Source organism: Anolis carolinensis, chromosome 1 (assembly GCF_035594765.1).
Source record: "Anolis carolinensis isolate JA03-04 chromosome 1, rAnoCar3.1.pri, whole genome shotgun sequence".
Lineage (NCBI taxonomy): Eukaryota > Metazoa > Chordata > Lepidosauria > Squamata > Dactyloidae > Anolis > Anolis carolinensis.
The window spans coordinates 132,141,280-132,162,580 of NC_085841.1; the positions used below are offsets into that span (position 1 = coordinate 132,141,280).

General features: G+C 38.8%; 1 protein-coding gene across 23 annotated transcripts in view; it reads left to right on the top strand.

Annotated features, from left to right (window-relative positions):
- myt1l (myelin transcription factor 1 like) overlaps nucleotides 1–21,301 on the top strand; it is a 410,971-nt gene that overhangs the window by 245,025 nt on the left and 144,645 nt on the right. For 20 of the 23 annotated variants that reach the window (XM_062982592.1, XM_062982596.1, XM_062982546.1 and 17 more), the window contains one exon: nucleotides 18,379–18,743. The exons of the other annotated variants lie outside the window; for them this stretch is intronic. In XM_062982592.1, the coding sequence (XP_062838662.1) occupies nucleotides 18,379–18,743 (365 nt within the window). The remainder of the gene's footprint in view (nucleotides 1–18,378; nucleotides 18,744–21,301) is intronic. 23 annotated transcript variants of the gene reach the window in all.

The window sequence follows — 21,301 nt, forward strand, 5'->3', positions numbered from 1 at the left end:
CAGTCTAACTCAGGAGATAGAGAGATCAATAGAGTAATGCAGAAAGAAGGTGGCAAGGATTTCTGCACACTAACAATCAGTGAATACTGGTGCTGCAAGTCACAAGGCATTATTCAACTATTCAGTCTTTTCCTCCCTGATATATGATGATGGTGGTTATGTAGATGGAGAAATGGTTAAAAGTGCATTATCCTCTGCCTCACTCTCTGAAATTCCATGAATGGGGCTCAATGACTGAATAGTAAAAATCATGTCTGGAAGAACCATGTTTCATCCATGATTGATGCTGGTTTCATTCTTCATTATGTCTATCCAAAATGAGAATGGATGCTTCATACTGGAACATTTTACCAAAAAGGAAGGGAGGGAGGGAGGGTTGGCTGTGGTTAAATGGCCAGGAAGATACTCTAATGCAGTCCTTCTCAAAGTGGTAGTTTGTGTAATCATCAGCTGTCAGCCCCCAGCTCGAAAAGGTCTGCTCATACTACCTTCTCTCAGCTAAAGCTCCAATCATTTGCCTCTGCCTCTCCAACAAGCTTGCAATTAACAAGTCTTCCAGAAGTGCTTGTGTCTCTCCCGTTGCACTTGCTTGGTAGGAAACCTCCATCTGTTGTCTCACCTAAAGGTGCACACTGCAAACTTCTTTTGGTAAGACAGCCCTCAAATCCCTGCACCTTATTTATATATAAAAATAATTTGTGATATAGGTATTGACTCTGTTCTTGAGAGGTGATAAGAGTGGAAAAGGTGGAAACAAATACGAAGGTATTCCTCATAGGTAATATGAATAAATTTCCACACTTACCAGTTTTTTTTTCTACAGCCCACTGACTCACTGCTCTTACAAGGGTCTGGCAAATTAAACAGTCAAGTGAGGCATTTCGTTTGCATGGAGGATTGGAGTGGTTTGGTGGGACCATGCAAGAAGTGGATGGAAGTGGGATTCTCCCACTGTAGTTAACACAATGGTAAAGCGGAAAAGAGCTTTTGGATAATATATAGTGAAACCTTTATGTTATCATAAAATAGGTTTTCCAACCCTCAATATTATTTACAGATTTTATTGATTTAGGCATAGCAACTTTGCCTCCATGATCAAAAAGCAATCAATTGATGCAAACCCACATGGTTTCAAGGTTTTTAGTTCAGCCAGTCACAATGTAGCAAGTAAATTAAGGTGGCCCTGCCAACACATTCAGAAAGTGCCATGCATATTGATAAATATGCCCTACAGCCAACTCGCAATCCCTTTTTGCTTCTGAAGGCTTGGAAGATGTTGTCATGCAATGGCAGATTGCAACCTCATTGGACTGCTGCGAAATATTTCTGATTATTACTACTCATTTATAATTATATCTGAAGGAGACTGCTGCTTTTAATATTTCTATTACTATTCATTTATAATGGATATTATGATGGTGATTTTGTGTCCCACCTCTTCCTATAAAACTCAGTAAAGCATTATTTGTCTATAAACTAAACATAATGAAAAGGTTTCCACATTTGATGTTTGTGGTATAAATTAATATAACATGATTGTGAAATACATTGCATAAAAATGGTGGAAGTCACTGGAATTTTGGGGAAATATATTATTAGTCCACTGTAGGTGTATTCTGACACACTGTTCACTGTGGTGCAGAGCTGGATCAATTCCATAGTCATTATATGATGCAGGAAGCTGATCCAGCAGTTTAACATGGCCTTGGCCCATGCTATCTAAAATTGCTGGATAATCTGGAGCTTCCCCAAAGCTCTGTTTTCCTGTGACTTCAGGGCCATCTAATCAACCATTCAGGGGTGGCACAATTGATTAGGAGACATCCGACTTTCCCAGGAGAAAAGGCCTCACTCTAATTTATCTTAGCTGTGCCCAATGGGCACCAAAATGTGACTAGACTTAATGTCAAGGAAAAACCTTTACCCTTTACCTAGAGGAAAGGGTAGGTGTGGTGCCAGAAGCAACTGGGGAAAGAAAAATGAAGTGCTGGTGGAAAAATAAAGGAAGGTGTCTAATATACTGACTTTTAACTTGAACACATTTTTTTAAAACTTTATTTAATTTCTGCTGACAGACATCATTCTCTACTTAGAATGTCCTGGCATGACATCATGTCTAAGTTACAGTAATACCTTGACTTAAAAGTTTAATTCGTTCTGTGACTGAGTTATACTCATGAAACTAATTTTCCCATTGAAATGCATTGAAATAGTTTAACCATTCCTGCCCTCTAAACCCCTCTCCCCATTTGTTGTTACATGTTTTTAAATAAGAAAATGTACTTTATAAATAAAACAAATGATGTATACATGTACATTTACATGGAACAATAAAGAAAGAAAGATCAATTTTAAAATGGTGGAAGCACAAAGTTGTGGCAAGGGAACACATTTGAGACAACATGTGTGTTGGCAAGGCAAAACTTACACATTCATATAGGACAATAAACAAAGAGAGATCAACTTTAAAATGGTAAAAGCACAAAGTTGTAGCAAGGAAGCACAAATAGCAAGCAAAGAGGCATAAGCATCATTTTCTTCACACTGTACAAGCATTCCCTCAGATGCTTTCTCCAACAATTTCACCTGCAGAATAGTTTCCTTGAGAGGGACCAAGATGGCCTGAAAAGTGGCTGCACAAAACAACAGGCAGCATCGACTGGTAGAATGCTGGAAAGTGCAAACACAGTGGGAACAAACCTTCTCATCAGCCATTGTCTTGGCAACTCTTTACCAGCAGACCATGTCAGCACAAAGTCTCATATACACATGCATACATACATACATACATGCATACATGTTTAATGTAAATGTATAGGAAATTGCGCTGCCTACTTAATTTCAACCTGTGCACCCTCATCTGAATTGCTCTTTACACAAATCTTGCTTGTCTGATTTCTCCCCAATTTCCCCTTCTCAATAGCACATTGTTATGCATCCTAAGCCCTTCCTAAGAGTCCCCTTCCTTTGGTAGGACAAAAACACCAAGAATTTCCATAGCGGGAGCACTGCATTGGGTATAACATCATGGTTTTGGATCAAATAGGATTTTAAATAATATGTCATGTGAATACAGATTGAGAACTATAAAACCATAAAAAGAACATATTCAAACTTCAAGGATGAACCTTTATAGCAAGATTTCAGTAAGGCTGGTACTATTTTGGGAATAATTGGCACTTGTCGGGACATCTCTGTTTGACCTAAATTCTAGATTTCCTAATTTTAGAAACAGTGCCGATTGTTAGCTTTTTACTGTTTGTCTGCAAGAAACATTTCAAGCTGCCAGGGCATATTATTATTTCTACTAATCAGTTGGTGGCAGTTGTAAAATATACATTGCAGTGTTCCTTGTTCTTCCTACCTTGTGAGGAAAAAGATCACATTTTCATTTTAGTAAAGGGGCGACAAGACTGTGTGACAATGTCTTGCACTGTTTTCTGAAAAATATGACTACTTTTCATCCTAGAAAAATACAAACATATGGACTTAGTTCCAATATCATCATTTAAGCACAATAAACGAGTTTGTTAGATTGTGACTATGAGCCAGCATCCTATTAGTGACACATGCAAGTGAAAATTGACTTTACATATCTATTTCTAATTGCACATATCTATTTTTAATTGTTGCGGAGGTTGGTTCCCTCTACAGATGTTCTCTCTGTAGCAACCAAAGCTCTCTTCATACTTAATGCAGAACCACTGAAAACCCCTTCCCATATCCTTTTGTACTCAAAGGAACATGGGGCAGGGAGGCAGAAGCATCTGACTGTCCCTGAAACCAGTTGTGAAGAAATTATACTGTAATTCTATGAGACCTGTAGTGGACCTCAGGGAATAGTGTAATCACTTTGCAGCTGTCTACAGGGACATATGCCCCTTCTGCACAGCTGTATAAAATCCGCATTGGCAGTGTGGACTCAGATAACCCAGTTTAAAGAAGATATTGTGAATTATCTGCCTTGATATTCTGGATTATATAGCTGTGTGGAAGGGGCCATAGCTGAATGCTTTTGGGATCTCTTACTTCACTTTCTTCTGCCAGTAAGTGGCCATGAGTGAGGGGCTTCAACACTCTACCTTTTCATGGGATGATAAATGACTCATTGTAGCCTAGCTCCACATGCAAATTTGCTGTGCTACCTTTAGCAATGTAGGGATGCATCCTTGATATATATTCATATGTGCCACCTTCGTCTTCCTTCACCATATGCACTTGACTTTTATGCTTCTATTGCGGTTTATTAAACCATGATGTCATCAGAATGATCAAACCCTGGTTTAACAGCTTCATGCTCACCATGATATGAAACAAAAATTAGATGTTGCCTTCTCTGAATAGAATGATTGGGTTTCCCATCCTTTCTAAACTGGTTCTTCTGGAAAATATCTAAGTAAGTATCATCATTCCACCGGCGTAATAACCTAGAAGGCATCCCCAGTTGCTCATTTCGATCTGATATGCTTACAACTAATGAGATTAGTTGCAATCAAATTGACTGCAAGAAATGCCAGATATACAAAAATTCTCATTTTATGTCCTATCTATGAAAAATTAGCCATATTTTCTGTATGCAAATAAACAGGAATATGGACTTGTCCCATGCATTAGCAATTTCACTTCCAACTATGTTGTGGTGGGCAGTTCTATAAAATATGAACAGGCTGGGAAAAGGAAGACGTTCTCCACTTCCCTATTTGGTTGTCGTAGTCCAAGTTATATCACTATACAATGGAGTAGCTTGATCACATAACACCACTTTTTTAAAACCTGGAAATGTAGTTACAATAGTAATGTGTGGAAAAATTGATGAATTATGGGTGGCTTTCCTCTGACAGCACCACGATGGAAATAGAATGGAATGAGCGAAAGAGTGTGCCGTTGTTAATTATTTCTAGAGTGTAGAATTTAAAAGAAACAATTTCTTTTAAAAAACCAAATATCAAACCAGATATAATGTTATTTTCATAGATCTAATTAACATGCCCATTTTGGGTTACATGAAAAATAGCCAGAGAGGAACTGAGCTTCTTCAAATATCTGTGCATAAGAAGTGCAATGTAAGTACTTCTTTCCCTGTCAATGTCCTGTCTAAAATTTTCTCCACAAATCTTCTGCATTTTCATTTCAAGCAGAGCCTCTGTTTTGCACCAATGGAAACTTTCTCTTTCGTGCTAATATCAGCTTCATGGAGGAGATATGTTTCAGCTCCAGGACAGGAAGAGAAAGAAGTCAGCTTTTTAGTAATGGAAAGATGACTTTTTTCTTTTCCTGTCCTGGAACTGAAAAACAATATCTCCTCCTGATATGTTTGCTAAAAATAGATCTCCTGAACATTCCTGATCCTGGCTAGGCGTCCCTCTGTAATTTAGATAACTAAAATATGTATGTAAATTACATTTATGGAATTAACATTGTATGTAGTTTGGCTGAACAGGAACTCTGGTGTGCATGTGTGCATCAGGCTTCCCACAGTCACCCAGCTGGCACGTCCAGCCATCACTTCTGCTAATACTCAGTTACCAGCGCTGTGCATAGAAGTGGCCAGGTGTATGTATAGAACTTTCTCTTTATCAAAAAGCCAAATGTGTAGCTCTTCAGACATGATTCTTAGATCTGAGAAATTGTGAATGAACTCACAATGAACTGAGTATGGCTGAGATTTTTCTAGATCCGGCACAGTCTGGTTTCAGGCTGGGGCATGGTACCGAGACAGCTTTGGTCGCCTTAGTCGATCTACGCCGCGAACTGGACAGGGGGAGTGTGTCCCTGCTGGTTCTGCTGGACCTCTCAGCAGCCTTCGATACCGTCGATCATGGTATCCTTTTTGGGCACCTTGCTGGGATGGGTCTTGGAGGTACTGTTCTGCAGTGGCTCCAGTCCTTCCTGGAGGGTCGTTCCCAGATGGTATCATTGGGGACTCCTGCTCGGCCCCACAACCATTGACTTGTGGGGTCCTGCAGGGTTCAATACTGTCCCCCATGTTGTTCAGCATATACATAAAAACGCTGGGAGAGATCATCCTGAGTTTCGGGATGCGGTGTCATTTGTACTCCGATGATGTCCAGCTCTTTCACTCCTTCCCACCAGCCACTAAAGAGGCTGTTCAGCTCCTGAACCGGTGTCTGACTGCTGTGTCGGACTGGATGAGGGCTAACAAATTGAAATTGAATCCAGACAAGACAGAGGTCCTCCTGGTCAGTCGTAAGGCCGAACAGGGTATAGGGTTACAGCCTGTGTTGGATGGGGTCACACTCCCCCTGAAGACGCAGGTTCACAATCTGGGTGTTCTCCTGGACTCATCACTGAGCCTGGAACCCCAGGTCTCAGCGGTGGCCAGGGGAGAATTTGCAGAACTAAGACTTGTGTGCCAGCTGCGCCCCTACCTTGGGAAGTCTGACTTGGCCAAATTGGTCCATGCTCTGGTCACATCCCGGTTGGATTACTGCAACGCGCTCTACATGGGACTGCCTTTGAAGACAGCCCAGAAGCTCCAATTAGTACAACGGGCGGCAGCCAGATTAATAACTGGGGCAGCATACAGGGAGTGTACTACTCCCTTGTTAAGCCAGCTCCACTGGTTGCTGATATGCTACCGAGCTCAATTCAAAGTGCTGGTCTTGGCCTACAAAGCCCTAAATGGTTCTGGTCCAATTTACCTGTCAGAACGTATCTTCCCCTATAAGAACCCATAAGAACCTTAAGATCATCTGGAGAGGCCCTGCTCTCGGTCCCACCCACCTCACAGGCACGGCTGGTGGGGACAAGAGACAGGACCTTCTCGGTGGTGGCTCCCTGGCTGTGGAACTCCCTCCCCAGTGACATTTGGCAGGCTCCATCCCTTCTGAGGTTCAGAAAAAAACTGAAGACCTGGCTATGTACACAGGCGTTTGAAGAATAAGTATGTGTTGGCTTTGACGCGGTCTGAATTAAGGCTCTTGTATAAGGTCTGGTGGATGAATGGCATAAGCATTTTGCATTGTTGTAAACTTTTTATATTGTATTTTATTACTGTTTTAACTGTTTTAACGTTTTAGTTCATTGTATAATGGCATCAATTGCCACTTGTAAGCCGCCCTGGATCCCCTCGGGTGAGAAGGGCAGGGTATAAATAATTGGAATAAATAAATAAATAAATAAATCAGAAAGTCCACATTTGATTTCATTGCCTAACTTTTAATTGGCTGCTTAAAAGTTAATGATGCTGCAATGACTGTAAATAGAATGTAAATCATTTCCCTTTCTATGTTGGTCTTGATCCGTTCACAGGACTCTCTGTATCCTGGTTTGCTTCTATATCTCATATTTTCTCCAGTCTTTCTATCTTCTTGCCTTATTTCATCAACCTCTGTAGCTTTTAAACACAGGGCAGCAAGACAGATGCAGCCTTTTCTCAAAGATCCTGGCCACAGAAGGTTTTCTGGCATTTCTGGAAAGTGTGATTTCCCTCCTGCAATCATCATGCCATTTGAGGCTTCTTCTCCCTTGGGAGCCTGTTTCTGTTTCCCAAAGGAGATTCCTCTGCAGTCTAATGGATCATACTGTCAAGCGAAATAAACAGCACTCTTCAGTATTTTTTTCCTTTCACATTTTGACTTGGGATTGGAGCTTTGATATTCTGAGTTTGTGGGATAAAAATCTAACATATTGGCCTACATTCCTACCTCACATTTTTAAACATGCACTCACGGAATTATAATGTAGGGCTAATAGATAAGCTGAACTACATTTACATTATTCTCCTTCAAAATACAATCCACCTCAATCCAATTTTGCACCAACAGTTCAAGCTTACTGTGGCTATTACTACATCAAGCAAAACAAAGCTTTACACAATTGCCGAATGATTGGCTGCATTAAAAAAAAAAAGAATGAAAGAAATTGTGGCTAACTCCACACATACGATGTTCTGTAAAAAAAAAAAATCCAGTTGGAAAGGGATGCAAGACAGAATAAGTAGAGATCTCCAAATGCATCACTTTTAGTTTGCATATAAGACAAAATAATTCAGAAGTCCAAAATCTGGGAAAACATTTAAATGACAGATTTTAAGAACTAACCCCAAATTGAAGGCAGATTCCATGTTTCATGGAATGATCCAATTTCTTTACATAGAAACTTGTTCTTACCTACTTGATTTTGAGTAGTGGCCTCATTTCCCCTGATTGTTTTTTTAAAAAGACTTCCTAATGCAGCGAGGGGAGGCTTTATACTTTCTTTCATCATCATAGGCAATCACTTGTGGCTGAGTATGACTGTCTTCCTATGGTAGTGTATTGGTAGTGGGTCTGTAAGTAACTGTAGAGATCTGTTATGGATCCACATGGTCTGTCACAATGAGGACATACATTTCCAGATGGAAGGTGTTCATGTCAAGAGTTTGCTTGACGTTCCTTCTTCTTGGCACGTTTCCCCCTTTCAGCAGTTCATGTAGATGTTAAATAATATGGGGGACAATATTAAACATTTTGGGACCCCATAGGATAAAGGCCATAGAGTTGAGCAGGAGTCCCCCAGCACTCTCAAAGGACCCGACTGCAAAACAGTGCCTCCTAGCCCCATTCCCATGAGGCAATCCAGAAGGACACCATGGTTGAACTATGGAAGCAGAGGAAATGCCCCAGCTACCCTCCACAGTTACTGCCATCAAGGATGGAAAGCGAGCCCAGATGGAAGTGGAGCACTGCCAGAGCAGCTGTGCCAAATAGCTAAGCCAGCACAATAGCAGTGCCACCTGATGGAACAGGGGCAAAAGGCTGGTCATCCCATGTGGCCCCGAATCCTCCTGGTGATGCTCCTGTGAGTCCCAGCACTTCCGTAGTTGCTGCCGCAGAGGTCGATGTGATGGAAGACGACCAGATGACTGCAGTGCTCTGACTGTGCAGCACAGATAAAACAATATCTGCCTTTGGGTATTATTCTATGTCCAATAGCAGCAGTGGAAGAAGCAGAAAATTATAAATGAAATCAGGAGAGGAGATTTGCTATAAAAAAAGGGATTCATGCATATATATGCATTTAACATAGTGCATCATTGAGCCCTTATGTCTGGGTGTACTTTCATATATTTTTTTTGTCCTTGCATTCAGTTTTTAAAAAGCAATAGTTTTTTCTTTATTTTAAGACCATTTTTGTTATAAATTCATTTCTACAAATAACCAAAATATGAAAAATAGAAAGGAAGCACTGATTTTTCCCTTTTTCTTGCTGAATGACCAAAAAATAAATAATCTCACAGTGGCTGACAATTTTTGACAAGGTGTCTGCTATGTTGAGACACCTTTTCTTGTTGAAGACAATTGAATTTGAGAATAATCTTTATATTCTTAGTTGGTAAATGGGCATAAAAGTCTGGCAGTTGTGTGGAGAGGCTCCTATTAAGAAAAGAGTGGAACAGTGCTAATAGACCTTTTTAAAACACCAACAACAGCCTCTTTCAAATGAGGCATACTCTCATCTGTGCCCTCATGTGTATACATCACACAGTAAGACCCCATAGTGCAGATACTCTAGTTCTTTTAAAGAGGGCATGTCTTCATCTCTTCCATTGGCTTTCTGTGATTCCCAAAAATGCTTAAGGATATCCTTTTTTGGTATGGTCAAAGAGATGCTAGGTAAAGGTAAAGGTTTCCCCTGACGTTAAGTCTAGTCGTGTCCGACTCTAGGGGTTGGTGCTCAACTCCATTTCTAAGCCAAAGAGCCAGCGTTGTCCATAGACACCTCCAAGGTCATGTGGCTGGCATGACTGCATGGAGCATCATTACCTTCCCGTCGGAGCGGTACCTATTGATCTACTCACATTTGCATGTTTTCGAACTGCTAGGTTGGCAGAAGCTGGAGGTAATAGTGGGTGCTCACTCCGCTCCCTGGATTTGAACCTTTCGACCTTTATGTCTGCAAGTTCAGCAGCTCAGCGCTTTAACATACTGCGCCACTGGGGGCTCCTAAAGAGATGCTAGGTGACTAGATTTTGCTTGCCACTGTTACTCTTAGGTATGGCCTTTAACCAGGAAATATATGAAGGCTTGTTCTTAACAGACCTGAGATAAACCCCTGTGTGGGCACTGGGGTTTTTTGCACAGCTAGGATTGGTAATAATAGAATAGAATATCTCCAGTGGATGAACCATTTCCAGACTTGGTGTATGTCTGTCTCAAAGACCTATAGCGGTAAAGCATATTTGAAATGCAATTTTTAAAACTCATCTGCAGTTAAAAGCACTCTTATATGATTAGAATAGCACAGACTAGCACAGAAAAGGATACTGGAGAGATGCTACCAACTATAGGTTGACAACATTAGGCTATACAGGCCATTACATGTATAGCATGTAGAATCTTATATCCAAAGTTCTGGTAACTCTGAAAAATATATTCAGAAATAAATAGCTTATAGGTGGAGTTTCTCATGTAAAGATGTCTACGGGAGCAGAAATAATTTCTTAAATGATGTTTTGCTTATCCAAAGGTTTATGTGAACAATTGCATTATAAAGCTACTAAAAAGTACAAGGAAGGTAGCACATATTTTCAAAGTTTGCTAAATCTCCAGTTTCTCTGTAACATTTGCTAAATTCACATTAATAAAGCATAGCATTTAAAAGACCAGATCTTAGTTGTACTGTTTCCTCTGTATTGTTTGAAAATAACTCCCTCCCATGCCAATAAAAGCTGCTGTGGTTTTTTCCCCCTTGAAATCAGGAATATCTAACAACTCAATCCTCTGACTTCTGGAATTCAGAATATTACACACTTGAATGATTCCTAACCAACCGTGAAAGAGACAGAAAAATGTCTTAGCTGAATGTGAGAACCCTGTACCAAACTGAAACAACAGTTTTTATCCTTTCTGTTTTTTATTATTAATAATTTTTCCTAATAATTTGAGTTGTTTCTCATAGTATTCACACTTTTACATTATGGAAACATTTCATTATGTCATTATTGTTTTCTTTCTCATTTGGACAAAGCAATAACTATAGTGCAATGGTCATGGGGAAATTATATGTCTACATTAGATACAGTGCTAAGTCTTGAATAGCATTACTTTGATGACAATGTTGTACAATTATTATGTGGTTGTTGTTGATTTGGGGGTCAATGGTGAATATGCCTAGACTTGTATGGTCATACCATTAAATACTCGTAAATGTTATAGTTCTTTTCATAAAATATAAAAGCAAAGGTTTCCCCTTGACATTAGGTCTAGTCGGTTCTGACTTTGGGGGGTTGGTGCTCATCTCCATTTCTAAGCCAAAGAGCTGGCATTGTCTGTAGACTCCTCCTAGGTCATGTGGCTGACATGACTGCATGTAGCACTGTTACCTTCCTGCCAAAGCGGTACCTATTGATCTACGCACATTTGCATGTTTTCAAACTGCTAAGTTGGCAGAAGCTGGGGCTAACAATAGGAGCTCACCCCATCCCACAGATTCAAACCACCAACCTTCCGGTCAGCAAGTTCTTCGGCTTAGTGGTTTAACCTGCTGTGCCACCGTGGCATAAAATATAGAATGCAATGATACTTTAGCAAGCTATGTTCTTGTCCGAGGTGGGGCAAACAGGGTATTGAGATAGATGGGAAGTTGGGGGGTTTTTTGAAATGGGAAGGGGGAAAGAAAATCATATTTGGGGGAGATAACAGAAATTTTGCAATAGAAAGACAAGAATACCAAAGGTATATATTTATAAATGCTGTTTGTCTTAATACTTGTCTGAGTTAAGCTGCATTGATTAAAGTAAGTTTGAAACATAAATTCATCAGGTTTCCCAACTGGGATCAAATGTCAACTTCAAACTTAGACAGAAATAAAACACAGAATGGCAAAACTTCTTGCAAATACATAAACTTTTAATTTGGTCTAGTCACAAAGTAAACAGCACAGTTCTTGAGAATTGTGCAAGAGTCTGACAGCTTTGCAGTCAAAACTTAAATTCATTGTCCTTTTTAGCAATGCACAGAAAGCAGCACAGGTTCTGGGGGCAGGAGAGACCTCAGGAAAATTCAGAAAACACAAAACAAATTCTACACTATACCATAATATAAGCAATGCAGTTAGTTAAATGTTTGACACTGTGACTGCAACTTTTGCTGATTTGAAAGTTTCATTTTGATGTCGAAAACAGCAGTGCTACACAATAAAGATACCATTCAGAAGTGAGCAATGTCACACACAAAGTTGCGTACATTTCTTGTTCCACATTGTTAAGCTTTTTGTTGTGCAACATTGCAGTTTACTACATAAAAACACAATTTGCAAAGCACACATCTGGCTACATACAAGCAGTTCTTTCTGTACTGAAAGCTGTGCATTTTTCAGGAAGAGTTGCAGAGCTTCTGGAAAGTTTTGTGGGAAGCTGCACAGCTTTCATAGAAAATCGGTGCAGTTTTCAAGCATTTTGAGGAAGAAATCTTGAGTATCCTGGAACCACGGGATTAAATAAAACCCTGTTTCATTGTTCTATATGTCCCTTAGGACTTGGAGAAATCAAGACCTGACGTTTATTGCAAGAATACATCACTTTCTAGTAATAAGTCCTGTGAAATATCATCCACTGTCTCTTTCAGGATTTTGATTTGTTTTCACATAAATGATTTCTCTCTGGATACAACTTGCAATTAGGTGGCGATCTCTGGTCTGCATGCCACATAGAACTATATTATGTCTTGCTGAAGTCCATTTTATGTTTCAATTATTGTGTGTTCCTTATCAGCCAGTCTGCTTCTTTTCAAAATGTGACCTGAAACTCTATTTTCAGAAGGGTTCAAGTAGAAGTCAAGAGGAGGTGTGCGGTATTAGGAAATGTAACATTTAATAACCATACCTTGAATAAAACAGAAAAATGGTTCACAAATAAAATCATGGGGAAACTGTGCTTGACACCTTAGAAACAATCAGAAGTTAATGATGTGGAAAATTAGTCAAAAAACAGTTTACAAAAAACTGCCTGTTTGGAAACTGGTTTTTAGCACTTAAAGGCACATTTTCTGACAAACTAGCTTTTAATTATTAAAAGAAATGATATTGTCTATAGTCTTTTAATTTAGTGCTGAATATATTTTAAAATATATTATTAAAATATAACAGGAATCATTATTCTATGAAGAATATTTTTTCCTAAAAATCATTGTAAGCTTAGGTAATATGGGTATAGAAATTATTAAGTGGCTTCCCAAGGAATCAGAGTGAACCGGAAAGAAACAGAGAGCTGACAAACTAAACTTAATCTAGATTAGAAATAGATATTCTTTAGACTGATGCATAACTTTGGGCTCATGTAAAATGCAAGTACAGTGTTCCCTCACTTATCGCTGGGGTTAGGTTCCAGGACCACCCGCAATAAGTAAAAATCCGCGCAGTAGGGACACCATATTTATTTTAATATTTATACAATATTTTAGTAGTTATACACTATTTTAAGACTTTATCAACCAATCGTGTGTTGATAAATCTCCTCCTTCTCCTCCCATTGCTTCTTGGGCTCCTTTTCTCTCCCTTCGGTTTCCCCTTTTCCTCTTTGTTAGGCTGTAAATTGTAATTTTTTATGATTTATAATAGTCTTTTAAAGTTTATTGAAAAACCGCAAAACAGCGAATCCGCGAAAAGTGAACCGCGAAGTAGTGAGGGAACACTATTAGACATAAGCCATGGAAAGAAATTTAGTTTTAATATTGTTATCAGGCATATATATTTAAATGAATGCAGAGGCTCTCAAAAAAAAAAACTACAAAGAGAACTGTTGGATCATACAGATAGCATCCTTTATTTCATTATCCCATCCCCTAGAACAGTGGCTTCAGACATCTGTGTGTTCAGCGTGGAAGTCTGAAGAGAGCTTCTAAGTGTGTTCCAATGAAAAGGCAGAAAATGTGGAAGTTTCCTTCAAGACTTTGAGTTCAGTGCTAGAGCTTTAAGTCTGTAGGAATGGAGATGGAGCGGGGGTGAATGTGCAATCCAATAAACAAGTTGTGGCCTTTGGTTATCCCAAACCTATTGTATCTGTCTTTGTTTGTGGGTTTCTGGTGGGGGGAGGTTGGTCGCCACTGCCCACTCAATTAATTTGATTTTTTACTTCACCTGTCTGCCTGGTCCTGATCATTATGTTCATTAGTAACACAGTATCTGTCATTTTTTTTTTGTCCAGCAAACACAAAAATGTTTTTTTTTTGTTTTTAAAGATCCACATCTTTAATCTCCAGGCTGTCAGTATGTTAATAGGCTTTCACTATTTTCCCATCTGCTTCTCTTCAAAAGCCTTTAAACAGAAATACTAGAATACCTTCAGATGTGATAATTTCCCACTCTGAGGGCCCATCTACACTTGGCTAAAACTCAGGAGGAAACAGGTTAAAATAACCCGCTTTGTCCTGGGTTTCAGTCTCCACCCATTCCCACAACCTCAGGCTTTTCTTCGGGGATTGACCCAGGTTGGCATCCAGCCTCTCCAGCCCATCCACCCCCAACCTACCTGAGAGGCCTGCCAGAAGTATCAGGCTGAGCTGCCAACAGCCCTCTCCAGTAAGTTTGGTGGCTGTAATGGGGGGCTGGGAGGGGGTGGGTGCCCTCCTTCTCTTTCCGGCTCCATGAGCCCGAAGAACCAGGATGGCTGTGGGGATTGTGGAGAACGCAGCTCCGGTGGTTAATTCCCACAGGCCCAACACCTGAAAAGATCCTTGCAGTAAGGTCTGGATCTTTTCAGGTGTTTTTATTAATGCAGAATAAATTGGGAAATCCTGGTTTACTCTAGATTAATCCGGATTAACCCCATCAAGGGTTTTGGGCCTGTGTGGAAAGGCCTTGAGACAATAGAGGGAAAATACTATGAGCCAAGAGTGTTTATTTTGGTATCAATACATGGGTCAGGAAGCCAGCTTGTCTACAGACATTGACATATTTAAGATCTCTTCTCAATTTGTTTTTAAGGATTCAGTTACACTCTTCCAATATTATACCAGTTTCCTATAATATGAAAGGTTTTTATTTCTAAAGCTAATTTGAAATCCAGTTATTTAGCGCCTATTGTGAATATTAGTTAAATGTTACACAATGTTTGCACAGTGAGGCATGCCTCGCTGTCATATTGGCTGGGGCCTACAGAGCTAAAATCGAACATGTGAAGGGCCCCAGTCAACATGACAGTGATAAGAGGCTGTAGGAGGTTTAGTCCAAAGTATCTAGAGCAGATCTTTCAAATTGCGTGTCGTGACACATTAATGTATCAGCTGCAGTGTGTAGATGTGTTGCACAAACATAATGAGAAACCTCAGAGTCTATGTGAAATAAGCAATAAATGAAAGCTTTTCATGAGATATGTTCTGTCCCCATACATTTTGTTATTATGATTTATGTGTGTCCATGTCTCTTATAATGGATTGGTTTAATCTCTGGTTTGCTAGTAAAACTGAATAACTGTCACAAAATGATACATGTCTGAAAAGTGTATCACCAACATGAAAAGTTTGCAAATCTAATCTAGAGGATCAAATATTTTCCACTTCTTTGTAAGGCCATGATAGGTTATTCGAACAGCTACAGCAGCAATTGGTGCTGCTTCTTTTATGCTTCTGAAGTCTCTATCATGGAGTTTAGTCTAATGGATTAACATTGCCTCATTAGCCTTAAATGTAGATTGAAGCATTGATAAGAACTGTTGAGGCAGGGAAGTCCTCCCTGTAAGGGAACTACAAAGATATGCCATGAAAGCCACCAGCTGCCATTGAAGACATGTTATTTTTATGGAAAAAGAAACACACATGCAGTATAACAAAACCAGGAAATTATGATGGAGAAAGGGGTTTTAAAATTTCTTTCATACCCAATCTTTATCTATAAGGATTTCTACCACTTTACTGATGCCTGTGAGAATGGCTAGAAGAAAGAGCTTTCTGTGGTGGGAATGGACTTCTCTCACCCACCCACTGTTTTCATGGATGCAACCATCTGATTCCCCTATTCAGCCAAATGGAGCAAAATAGATATCTTTGACCGAATAAGGAAGTTTAAACATCAATAACGGTGAGATTTTCATCTGAGCTGAATGAAAAAGAATAGTGACTGTAATGTCTGCTTGCTTTTTCTCTGAGATAATCAATCCCTCTATGAGAGAGCTGCTAATGCTCATATCCAGCTTTGAGCCTTACAGCCAAATCAAGTGATACCACTCTAAGGCTTAGTTTCAGGAAACAGCAGGTAAGGTGGTTAGTTTAGTCCCATGAATCAATACTATCCCCTATTTTCTGGTATCTTCTTCCAGTAAGACAATATTCTTATTTTGTTATTTTAAAGAACGGAAGTCTTCCAAATTTGTGTGATATTTGGCAAAGAAAACTATGCATGAAATAACTGCAGTGATTCTTTTACCCGGGATGGGTTAAAGTTTCCTGCTCCCATGTCTGCCACACTTCCTAAGACTTCCAGGCCTAAGATGACCTTGTAAGCATTTTTTACATCAATGTTACAGACCTTACATTGTAATCCTACACACCACATTCGCTGGGTGTTAAAACATGTTTTGAAGATGGCATGGCTTAAATTACAGTGCTACTTTCCTTTCCTTTCCTTCTTTCTCCCATTTTCCCCAGCTACTAGATTTTCACTCTCCTTCTCCTTCCTTCTCTATTTCTTCTCGCCCATCCATTTTAATTTTCTCCGCTACCACAATGCTCCTTGCTACATTTATCTTCTCTCTCCTTCTTCCGCCTTCTTTATCTTGCCTCTCCCATTTTTTCTTCCAGTTCCACTTCCCCACACTACAGTCATGCTCTTCCTTATACCTTCCCTCCCTCTCTGTTTTTCCAACTTTTTCTCATTTGCCCTCAAGGAAACCATGATTGGGATCTGTTAGATTCTTAGCATTTAAAGTTTCGGTTATCCTGTTAGTCATCAAACATTTTCACCTTCCCAAAATATATGATTATTAGTTGCAGGGTTATGACCATGATTATGATTATTGTGGGGATGAGGGTAAGATTCCACAACCTAAGTGTAAAAAAGATATATAGAAGGAAAATGTGGCCAATGAGAGGTACTGATTAAGATGAGCAATCTGTTAAAAGCAGAGTTGAAAAAACATCATTTTGGCTTGGAAGCTTTCTTTGGTTGGATTATGTTTCCTGTCTGTTGAAAATGTTACAAGAGAACTAGGAAAGGTCCCACCCTTTGATTACATGTATGACTTTAAAAAGTATATTTCTGACTATAGAAATATATTTCTCCTTTGTTAGATCTTGTGATTTTCTATTAGAATGACATAGAATCACAGAATCATAGTGTTGGAAGAGACCTCATGGGTCATCCAATCCAACCGCCTGCCAAGAAGCGGGAAAATCGCCTTCACAGCACCCCAACAGATGGCCATCCAACCTCTGTTTAAAAGTCTCCAAAGAAGGGGTTTCCACCACAGTCTGGGGCAGAGAGTTCCACTGCTGAACAGTTCTCACAGTGAGAAAGTTCTTCTTAATGTTCAGGTGGAATCTTCTTTTTCTGTAGTTTGAAGCCGTTGTTTCATGTCCTAGTCTCCAGGGCAGCAGAAAACAAGCTTTCTCTCTCCTCCCCATGACTTCCCCTCACATGGCTATCATGCTCTCATCAACTGTGGTTTGTTCTTGAAGTTTTATGTTTAATGACATCACTAGTGTCCATTCCTACACTTCAGGTTTTAGCCTTCAAATCTCAGAGCCAAATCTTGGATGTAGCAAACCTAACTGCTGGTGTTGTAAGGATCTAGTTGTTACAAATGTGCTACAATGTCTCCATATTCATTGGTAAATATCAAAAGATATTTACTGGATCTCTGTCATAGCTACATCTTGAATCTGTCTCCTAATGCAGGAGTACGATCATAATATCTGTCAATAGTGCTTATATGGCATTTTGCACACAAGTTAACCAGTTTGATTGGAATTTGTTAGCTTTATTAATTTATTTTGCAGTTATACCTCTTAACTAATACAATAGTTTGTTCCTTTGCTTGTTTTATTTGTCTGTGGTTTGTAATTTTCTAGGCAGAGCAGAACTCCTTGTCATAAACTGAGATTACAATCACTTAAGGGCCTGTATATTGATTCTTGTAGTGTTCGCTCATTATTTGGAATAACAGAAGTAGACAATGGCTAGTTTCTATGAAGATTTGGCCATAGGTCTCAGTGACAAAATAACTAAGCAAAAAAGATTATGAGGTTAAGATTTTCAGTAGTCATTTCTGAATGTTTCTTTTGCTATTTCTCAACATTTTTCCTTTTTGCAGTTAACTGGGTTTATTGGGAACTTATTTTATGGGAAGCAACCAAAACACACACATACACACATCAGCCGTCTGTGCACTGGTGATCTGGCATACAGATGGCATAATAACATGTGTATTTTTTTTCTGAACAGTGTTTACGGCTGTCCTTTGGCAAAAAAAAGAAAGACACAAGAGAAACAACCCCAAGAACCTGCTCCAAAAAGAAAACCCTTTGTAGTTAAAACAGACAATTCTTCAGTAGATGAGTGCTATGAAACAGATGGAACTGAAGAAATGGATGACAAAGAAGAGGAGGAGGAAGAAGAAGAGGAAGAGGACTATTCCGATGATAATGACGACCATGGGGATGATGAAGAAGAGGAGGAGGAGGAAGTAGAAGATCGAGAAGAAGAAGAGATTGAGGAAGAGGAGGAAGAGGAGGAGGAGGAAGAAGAGGCAGATGAAGTAGAAGATGAGGAGGAGGAGGAAGAGGAGGAAGAGGAGGAAGAAGAAAGTGGTAATGAACAGAGTATTAGTAAAAAGTAAACATGATATGCATTTTGGGTTAATATTTCAGTATGGTATGATGGGATTTAGCAGCTTTCATTAAGACTAACAGAACTCATTATGCTAAATCTTTCTCCGTGCTGACAACCACTCTCCCTGTGCTCTCTTAACAATTATTTTCAGACACCCATCTTTGAAATAGCTCTTGAAAGAGTTAGCAGACCAGTGTCTGAAAATGGGTAGCTTAGAAACTTGCATGCCAAAAAAAATCCTGCAGAAATGTATGGCTGTATTCCTGCTTGCAGTTTTAATGCTACAGGCTCAAACAGTTATTTGTGGAAGTAAATGGTTAATGTGTGCACACATCTGTATTAACAGTTAACGTATGTGTTTGTTGTAATTGTCTGCTTCATAGTAGTTGCTTGTTCTCATATGAATATGGCCTCATGTTTGCAGATGCTCATGGCAATGCAATATGAAGACCGTCCCTTTTTGAAAATGTTGACCCCACACCTTAGTTTAGAAGTATGAATGATACCGTATTTCACTGATTTGAAGACACCATCGATTCTAAGACGCACACTAATTTCAGTACCACCAACAGGAAAAAGAATTATTTTTACATACATAAAAGCACCTGTGATTCTAAGACATAGCCCATTTTAGAGATGTTTATATGGGGGAAAAGTACATCTTAGAGTCAAGGAAATACAGTAGGTGTGTGTGTGTGTGTGTGTACACACACACATATATACATACACACACACACATACACACATATAAACTTGGTTCTTTGAGACTTGGATGTTGTGTACTTTAGGTGTTGTTATAAAAACTATGGAGACTGACAGATTAATGTAAATATTCCATTTAGTATGTTTGTATGTATACACAGCACAATAAATTAAGAAATATTCATTATCCCATGGATATATTACCATGGGAATTAAGGCAGTGACATTTTTATTATTTCAGGTTTTGTGGACTTGTAAATAACTGGTGTTTTTCAAACCGTATAAACACTAGTTTACATTAGTCCTAGGCTGGATCTACACTGCTTTGTATCCCAGGATCTCATCCCAAATTATCTGCTTTAAACTGAGTTGTATGTCTCCACTACCATATTATCTGGGATAAGAAGATAATTTGGGATGTAGGGCAGTATAGAAGAGGCCCAGCTGCAATCAGATTATTATGTAATGAAATGACAATCAAAATAAATGCAAAAATTCATTGGTAATTTTTCTCATTCCCAGGGGACACGTTTTGGTGTGGTATAATCCCCTTTTAACCAGTAACTTGATGATTTCCTCTTAGGAGTTAGGTATGAACATTATCTGATTTTGATTCAGTATCATCTTAGATTAGAACTAGATGAAGGCTTTGGTATACTCTAGGAAAACAAGCAGTAAAAGCCCTCTTCATAATGTTTCCTCTTTAAATTCTCAGGAAAGGAAAACATTGAAATTTGAAACAAGTGTTCTCATGGCAAAGTGATAGCTAATTTTTTCCTAATTTGTGGTCTAGGAATATGTATAATCATTAATTGCAACTGTTACAGAAACAAATTACAAATAAGACAATTTCTTGCATGTAGTACATTGTATAATTTTAGATTCCATTAAAGTGGAATTTATTTCTGAGTAAACATCCACTGAATAGGAATGCTAGAAAGTAAAAAAAAACCCAAAAAAAAAACCTCAATGCTATCAAAGATTATGTAAGAATAAATTAATATAGAGTTCATACACATCTGATATAGTATATTTACTTCTAGTATATTATAAAATATACTGTTTTTACTAATTTACTGCTACATAATGAAGTGACCTGAATCAATAACCAGGAACTGTTACTGCTTTATGGATATTTCTTTTGTGCACAGTTGATTTCTATTAGAAACAGGTAGTAGGGTGGATAATGATAGAGTAGTGCCTGCATTAGATAATTATAAGCAACTACATTTAGGTTCCTGAATTTGGGCAAAAAGAATGCTTTAAAAGATAGGAGAAAAGTATTAACAACAGATGTAATAGAAAAATATTTTCATTTCTGGGTTTTTTTAAGCCCCAACAGATATGGCTGGAAAAATAACAGCAGTTGTTGAACACAGTACTTTCACAAGTTGACTTCCTTTTCTTTAATTCAAGGAATGTGAAGATTTCATTAGTTTTATATACAAGTGTTTTAAATAATGAAATAGAGAAAAATGCAATTAGGTATCTGATACTTTCTTTTTAATTTGTCTGCTAAATCCAAGCTCTAAGTACAAGTGCAAGTATAATACTCTAGACCTCTAATCGTGGCTAAGAAACTGAAAGCAAGCTATGGGATTGCATAGCCATACTCCTACTATGCAATGGTTATTGCTCATAATTGTGCTTAGTGCCTTGGTTGGCTATAACAGGGTTACTTCTTGCCATGTTTTCCTCTTAACCAGGTTTTGAAATCTGTGGAAACCATTGTAACCAATGCTAAGAAAACTTTTATTCCCATTAATAATACAAGTATGTAGGTATCTTGAGCCCCATTAAGTTGAATGCTTTAGATCACATGTGTCAAATGTAA